The sequence below is a fragment of the Sardina pilchardus genome, chromosome 9 (genome assembly GCF_963854185.1).
Source record: "Sardina pilchardus chromosome 9, fSarPil1.1, whole genome shotgun sequence".
Classification (NCBI taxonomy): domain Eukaryota; kingdom Metazoa; phylum Chordata; class Actinopteri; order Clupeiformes; family Clupeidae; genus Sardina; species Sardina pilchardus.
Genome location: NC_085002.1, coordinates 368,707 through 377,500, shown reverse-complemented (window position 1 = coordinate 377,500; position 8,794 = coordinate 368,707). Strand labels below are relative to the sequence as shown.

The following is an 8,794-nucleotide window of genomic DNA, read 5'->3' as shown; positions in this document are numbered from 1 at the left end:
TGGTGTACCCACATCATCACACACCCTTCACCATAGCTAGAGATTGGCATGGTGTACCCACATCATCACACACCCTTTACCATAGCTAGAGATTGGCATGGTGTACCCACATCATCACATACCCTTCACCATAGCTAGAGATTGGCATGGTGTACCCACATCCATACCCTTCACCATAGATAGAGATTGGCATGGTGCTTTTCCTGTGTGTGTGTGTTGCAGGTGTGTGTGATGTGTCCAGGTGTGTGTGATGTGTCCAGGTGTGTGTGTATGATCATGTGTGTGTGTGTGTGTGTTGCAGGTGTGTGTGGGGCGGGTAGTGCAGGTGTGTGTGTATGATCGTGTGTGTGTGATGTGTGTGTGTTGCAGGTGTGTGTGATGTGTCCAGGTGTGGGTGATGTGTCCAGGTGTGTGTGTATGATCGTGTGTGTGTGTGTTGCAGGTGTGTGTGATGTGTCCAGGTGTGTGTGTATGATCATGTGTGTGTGTGGGGCGGGTGGTGCAGGTGTGTGTGTATGATTATGTGTGTGTGTGTGTGTGTTGCAGGTGTGTGTGATGTGTCCAGGTGTGTGTGTGGGGCGGGTGGTGCAGGTGTGTGTGGGGCGGGTGGTGCAGGTGTGTGTGTGTGATCATGTGTGTGTGTGTGTTGCAGGTGTGTGTGATGTGTCCAGGTGTGTGTGGTGCAGGTGTGTGTGTATGATCATGTGTGTGTGTGTGTGTTGCAGGTGTGTGTGATGTGTCCAGGTGTGTGTGGGGCGGGTGGTGCAGGTGTGTGTGTATGATCACATATGTGTGTGTGTGTGTGTGTTGCAGGTGTGTGTGATGTGTCCAGGTGTGTGTGTATGATGATGTGTGTGTGTGTGTATTGCAGGTGTGTGTGATGTGTCCAGGTGTGTGTGTATGATGATGTGTGTGTGTGTGTGTGTTGCAGGTGTGTGTGATGTGTCCAGGTGTGTGTGTGTGATCATATGTGTGTGTGTGTGTGTGTGTTGCAGGTTAGGGATGGAGAAAACTAAAAAAATTCTTGACCGACCATCGAGGCTCATTAGCCGGTTGAAACCGGTTAACCGATTCGTTTAAAATAAATTATGCTATTTGAAATAACAGCCACGCAATTTCCCAACTCTCATCTCTCTGTCCTACACTCATAGACACAGCCCCGGCGCCGCCCTTTCACTCACGTCACTTTTTTAAATCCTACAGCGCCAATGAGTCCTGCAAACCAAGGAGCTTGTAAATGGAGGACAAATGGTTCCTTTGCTCCGAAAATGGTTTGGGTACAAGGTGATCGCGTTGCAAATAAAGGCGTTTGTCTAGCGTTAGAAGCTCATTTGAAGCTGAAATGGCTGAAACAGCAAATGACAGCTCCGAAGAGACGCAGCTTAGTTTGAGGAAGTGCTAACAATAATAACGAAAGATGATCATTACCTTATCTGTTACCATTGATGACCCTTCCTGAAATGTAGATGTAATGTCTTTCCAAATTTAAGCCCATCTTATGCGGAAAGTTGCTTAGACTGCAACATGATAAAACCAATGGATAAAACGGCACACTTCCAGATTGCAAAAGACGCACCGGCCACCGCTGTGACCTCGTGCCAAATGTTTTTATTGGTTTATTACGTAGCCTAGCCTACAAGCAGGCGTTATGAAAAATTGAGTGAGAGGGATAATTTGTTAACTTCACGCAAAAAAAAGATCTTCTTGGAATGAGATGGCTAGCTGTAGTAGCGTTTAGTCCACTGTCTTTAGCCTAATTTAAAGATGCCTCTTTTTTTTTGTTTAACCGACTAGCGACAACTTTGGTCGGCTAACGTGGATACGGTCAACCATCGGTCAAACAGTCACCGGTTAACATCCCTATTGCAGGTGTGTGTGATGTGTCCAGGTGTGTGTGTGTGTGATCATATGTGTGTGTGTGTGTGTGTGTGTTGCAGGTGTGTGTGATGTGTCCAGGTGTGTGTGGGGCGGGTGGTGCAGGTATGTGTGTATGATCATATGTGTGTGTGTGTGTGTGTGTTGCAGGTGTGTGTGATGTGTCCAGGTGTGTGTGTATGATCATATGTGTGTGTGTGTGTGTGTTGCAGGTGTGTGTGATGTGTCCAGGTGTGTGTGTATGATCATGTGTGTGTGTGTGTTGCAGGTGTGTGTGATGTGTCCAGGTGTGTGTGGGGCGGGTGGTGCAGGTGTGTGTGTATGATCATGTGTGTGTGTGTGTGTGTGTGTGTTGCAGGTGTGTGTGATGTGTCCAGGTGTGTGTGGGGCGGGTGGTGCAGGTGTGTGTGTATGATCATGTGTGTGTGTGTGTGTGTTGCAGGTGTGTGTGATGTGTCCAGGTGTGTGTGTATGATCATATGTGTGTGTGTGTGTTGCAGGTGTGTGTGATGTGTCCAGGTGTGTGTGTATGATCACATATGTGTGTGTGTGTGTGTGTGTTGCAGGTGTGTGTGATGTGTCCAGGTGTGTGTGTATGATCATATGTGTGTGTGTGTGTTGCAGGTGTGTGTGATGTGTCCAGGTGTGTGTGTATGATCACATATGTGTGTGTGTGTGTGTGTTGCAGGTGTGTGTGATGTGTCCAGGTGTGTGTGTATGATCACATATGTGTGTGTGTGTGTGTGTTGCAGGTGTGTGTGATGTGTCCAGGTGTGTGTGTATGTAGGCCTGTCACGATAACAAATTTTGCTGGACGATAAATTGTCCCAGAAATTATTGCGATAAACGATAATATTGCCGTTCTGAGATCATTTTTATCTAATATAATGATAATGGCATAATAATGCAGGTACACCTTTTCAAAGATCAATAACTTGTATTTCTAAAGAATAAGGAACTGGAATGGGAAGACATTTTTAAATATCCACAATAAATTAACAAAACAACCAAAAACAATAAATACAATGGACTCTCAGTCTCTACTAAGACTCTGTTTAAGGGCCAGCAAATTAAAACGTGACATGCAACAGGGGGCGTGTAGAGTGACAGTTGCTAAGCCTTATGCACGGAACTAAATGTCATCATAGCTGATCAATTAGGCCTACGCAGTCAGCTAAACATTTGAAACTTGCGCAAAACGGCATGAACCCAGCATCTGCACGTCACATAAAACACAAATTGAAGCAATAAGTTGGTCATCGGATAATCCTACTGCAAAGCCTTTTCATAGGTATGCTACGTTTATGACATATAACGTTGATTACTAACACATTTCACCACAGCTGACAATTAGCTTACGACATTTTAACCGGAGCTGCCGGCTGTTTTGGCTGATTCTTGAGCTCTCAGCGGAGTGCAGGCTTTGCGGAGTGTGTCTTTATCAGATGATGAAAAAACGTAGCTTATAAGCATGATTTTCTTAACTGCATTATCACTATTTTCACCCCCATACCTGTCAAGCTACAACAGAAAGCCTCTTCAGTGTGCTTAGGCCAATCGCCAAAGCCTCGTCTAGCCTGTTAATCAAATGAATGTAAGAAAGTAAAGTTGTCCGTCATGTTATTGAAAGATACATGTCTGACAACTGACTGACATGAGGGTTCACTCCTCGTTAGGCTGCGCTAAAGGAAGCACCGTGGTTATCCTCTCTTTCGTAGAGAGAGAGAGAGAGAGAGAGAGAGAGAGAGAGAGAGAGAGAGAGAGAGAGAGAGAGAGAGAGAGAGAGAGAGAAGAAAAACAATCAAGCATGAAAATGGAAATTATCGCGGCCGGAAAAGTTATCGAGCTCATTTTTTTTATCGTGCGATTTATTGATTTATTGAATATCGCGACAGGCCTATGTGTATGATCATGTGTGTGTGTGTGTGTGTGTGTTGCAGGTGTGTGTGATGTGTCCAGGTGTGTGTGTATGATCGTGTGTGTGTGTGTGTGTGTGTGTGTGTGTGTTGCAGGTGTGTGTGATGTCTCCAGGTGTGTGTGTATGATCATGTGTGTGTGTGTGTGTGTGTGTTGCAGGTGTGTGTGATGTGTCCAGGTGTGTGTGTATGATCATGTGTGTGTGTGTGTGTGTTGCACGTGTGTGTGATGTGTCCAGGTGTGTGTGTGTGATCATGTGTGTGTGTGTGTGTGTGTTGCAGGTGTGTGTGATGTGTCCAGGTGTGTGTGTATGATCACATATGTGTGTGTGTGTGTGTGTTGCAGGTGTGTGATGTGTCCAGGTGTGTGTGTATGATCACATATGTGTGTGTGTGTGTGTGTTGCAGGTGTGTGTGTATGATCATGTGTGTGTGTTGCAGGTGTGTGTGATGTGTCCAGGTGTGTGTGGGGCGGGTAGTGCAGGTGTGTGTGTATGATCATATGTGTGTGTGTGTGTGTGTTGCAGGTGTGTGTGATGTGTCCAGGTGTGTGTGGGGCGGGCGGTGCAGGTGTATGATGATCATATGTGTGTGTGTGTGTGTGTGTGTTGCAGGTGTGTGTGATGTGTCCAGGTGTGTGTATGATCATGTGTGTGTGTGTGTGTTGCAGGTGTGTGTGATGTGTCCAGGTGTGTGTGATGTGTCCAGGTGTGTGTGTATGATCATGTGTGTGTGTGTGTGTGTGTGTTGCAGGTGTGTGTGATGTGTCCAGGTGTGTGTGTATGATTACGTGTGTGTGTGTGTGTGTTGCAGGTGTGTGATGTGTCCAGGTGTGTGTGGGGCGGGCGGTACCCATGGTAACCCCTCTGCCCGCAGCAGTTCCGGGTCGCGCTACGCGCTGTGTGCTCTGGGCGTCGGCCTGGTGGCGCTGGGCGTGGTCATGATCATCTGGACCGTGGTGCCTCTGGACGCCGCGGCCAATCAGAACGCCACCTTCCTGAAGCCCCGCCCCACGGACCAGCCCGGCGAGGAGGAGGAGGAGGAGTCCAAGAGCAAGACGTCGTCGGTGGCGTTCGTGCTGGTGGGCGCCGGGGCGGCCATCTTGCTGCTGGCCATCTGTCTGGGCGTGCGCGAGAAGAAGAGGAGCCGCCACAGGGCCTCCCAGCCCACCAGCGCAGGGGCTCAGCCACAGTTCAGGGACCAGGGGGACCAGGAGTGAGTCTCACACACACACACACACACACACGTGCACATACGTGCACATTCTCACACACACACACACACACACACGTGCACACACACACACACACACACATGCACACACACACACACACACATGCACGTGCACATTCACACACACACACACACACACACACACACACATGCACACACACACGTGCACATTCACACACACACACGCACACACACACGTGCACATTCACACACACACACACACATGCACATTCACACACACACACACACACACACACACTCACACACACACACACATGCACATTCACACACACACACACACACACACACACACACACACACACACACGTGCACATTCACACACACACACACACACACACACACACACGTGCACACACACACACACACATGCACACACACACGTGCACATTCACACACACACACACACACACGTGCACATTCACACACACACACACACACACACGTGCACATTCACTCACACACACACACACACACACACACACGTGCACATTCACACACACACACACACACACACACACACACACACAAGTGCACATTCACACACACACACACACACACACACACATGCACACACACACACACTCTCTCACACACACACACACACACACACACACACACATGTGCACATTCACACACACACACACGTGCACATTCACATACACACACAAACACGTGCACATTCTCACACACACACGTGCACATTCTCACACACACACACACACATGCACATTCTCTCACACACACAAACACACACACACACACAAGCACATTCTCACACACACACACACACACACACGTGCACATTCTCACACACGCACATTCTCACACACACACACACACACACACACACACACACATGCACATTCTCACACACACACACACACACACACACACACACACACACACACACACACACACACACATGCACATTCTCTCTCACACACACACACACACACACACACATGTGCACACGTGCGCATTCTGACACACACATTCTCACACACACACACACACACACACACACACACACACACACACGTGCACACGTGCGCATTCTCACACACACACACACACATTCTCACACACACACACACACACACACACACACACGTGCACATTCTCACACACTCCTACCTACTGTAGCTTTTGCTAATCAGTGACTTCAGGGATCCTTTTCCTCAGTAACACTTCTCTCTGCTGTCTGAGTGCTTAACGATTAAGGGTGTCACGATCTCGATTTTAAATCGAAATCGATCGAAATTACATCTCAATCTCGAACTTCGAACTGAAAAGTAGAATCGACGATGCAGCCACACCCCCAACGTGACGTCCAGCATGTATGCCCAATACGCAAAACCACACACGTGCAGCATCAACACTCCTCTAATTTTAGGCTGCAGCCAGTTAAAAAATGCACATCAACCTCTTGTTACTCTGAAATCACGGGTGTGGAAGCATTTTTGGTTCATTCACGTCAGTTAGCCTAACACCAACTTAGCCTTCTCAACTTAGCAAGTAAAAAAACGATTTAGTTAGCCTACAGTTCAAAATGACTTTAAGGCTTAAAATGCACATTGATAAGTACTTATTCCATTAACACTAACCTTGGGTCTCTTCAGAGTGTCTTCAGAGTGTGCACAAACATTCAAAGTATCATTCTGTGTTGCTTCATTTCACTATGTTCACATATCTATGTTTGACGTTTTTTTTTTTTTGTTTACAACCTCACGGATGGAACGGTTTCAAAATAAAAATTGCTTTCAAAATAAAAGCCCCCTGAAACAGAATAGGAAGAGGGCAAAAAAAGAAAAATGAATATAATAATAATATTTAAATTTAAATATTTGATAAATAAATTTAAATTTAAATAAATTTAAAATCGAAAATTAAATCGAATCGAGGATTTGGAGAATCGTGACACCCCTATTAACGATGTGTGTGTGTGTGTGTGTGTGTGTGCAGGTCAGCTGAGCCGCCCCCTGATTACGGCGTGCCTAGTTACGAGGACGCGGTGGGCAGCGGTCAGTACCCGATCCGCCAGAGCAACCTGCGCAACAGCACGACGCACCTGCCCTCCTACGAAGACCTCATCGCCGCCGTCAACAACGAGCCGGACGCACCTGGACCCAGCGCCGGAACCACCCACCCGCCCCCGGACACGGACCCCCCGCCCGCCGCAGACGACCACGCCCCCACTGACCCCGCCCCTAGCCCCGCCCCTAGCCCCGCCCCCGCGGTGCCCCCCCAGCGCAGTGCCAGTCGTGCCAGTCGTCTGTTGCGGCCGCTGCGTGTGCGACGCTTCCGCTCGGAGAAGCTGCACCTGAAGGAGGTGCGTCTCAACATCAACCCCCCCGCACCCGGCACCGTGGTCCTCGAGCCGCTCACGCCCCCCCCACAGTACGACGGAGACAAGGCACCCCCCTTCTGAACACACACACACACACACACACACACACACACACACACACACCCACACACACACCTCCCTGTTCTGCTCCAGACTCCTCCCTGTTCTGGTGCAGACTCCTCCCTGTTCTGGTGCAGACTCCTCCCTGTTCTGGTGCAGACTCCTCCCTGTTCTGGGCCGGTCTGTATTGGTATCTGTATATTACTGACCCCCATACTGACCCCATAAGGACTACTGACCCCCATACTGACCCCATAAGGACTACCGACCCCCATAAGGACTACTGACCCCCATAAGGACTACTGACCCCCATAAAGACTACTGACCCCCATAAGGACTACTGACCCCCATAAGGACTACTGACCCCCATAAAGACTACTGACCCCATAAGGACTACTGACCCCCATAAAGACTACTGACCCCCATAAGGACTACTGACCCCCATAAAGACTACTGACCCCCATAAGGACTACTGACCCCATACTGACCCCCATAAAGACTACTGACCCCCATAAGGACTACTGACCCCCATAAGGACTACTGACCCCCATAAAGACTACTGACCCCATAAGGACTACTGACCCCCATAAAGACTACTGACCCCCATAAGGACTACTGACCCCCATAAAGACTACTGACCCCCATAAGGACTACTGACCCCATACTGACCCCCATAAAGACTACTGACCCCCATAAGGACTACTGACCCCCATAAGGACTACTGACCCCCATAAAGACTACTGACCCCATAAGGACTACTGACCCCCATACTGACCCCCATAAAGACTACTGACCCCCATAAGGACTACTGACCCCATACTGACCCCCATAAGGACTACTGACCCCCCATAAAGACTACTGACCCCCATAAGGACTACTGACCCCCATATTGACCCCCACTGAGTGAATCACTACTGACTTTATTCATATGCACCTTTGTGTGCAGCACAGTGTGTAACTGTGTGTGTGTGTGGGGGCTGTGTGCTACCTGTGTGTGTGTGGGGGGGGATGTGTGCTACCTGTGTGTGTGTGGGGGGGGGGGGTGCTATGTACGTTGAATTGTTCCAGTCACTTCCATTTGAGTGTGAGTTGATTTTGGACAAGACTGGAAATGTTTATGAAAAAGTGAAACTGTATCTAAGTGACCATCCTGTGATCTTGTGCGTGTAATGTAGGTAGTATGATTGTGTGTTTTTTCATACTGTATGGAGTATGTGTTTTTGTGTGTGTGTGTGTCTAGTGTAGGTAGTGTGATTGTGTGTGTGTGTGTGTGTGTGTGTGTGTGTGTGAGGGGTGTGTGTGGGACTAGTATTTTCTGCCTCTGTCCTGTCTGTGTCCTGCA

At 48.5% G+C, this 8,794-nt stretch overlaps 1 protein-coding gene across 1 annotated transcript in view; it reads left to right on the top strand.

Annotated features, from left to right (window-relative positions):
* Nucleotides 1–8,491, top strand: part of tmem51b (transmembrane protein 51b) — a 12,907-nt gene extending 4,416 nt beyond the window's left edge. The window contains exons 2-3 of the mRNA XM_062545190.1: nt 4,605–5,006; nt 7,008–8,491. Of these exons, the coding sequence (XP_062401174.1) occupies nt 4,612–5,006; nt 7,008–7,473 (861 nt within the window). The 5' untranslated portion in view covers nt 4,605–4,611 and the 3' untranslated portion in view covers nt 7,474–8,491. The remainder of the gene's footprint in view (nt 1–4,604; nt 5,007–7,007) is intronic.
* Nucleotides 8,492–8,794: the final 303 nt, after the last annotated feature.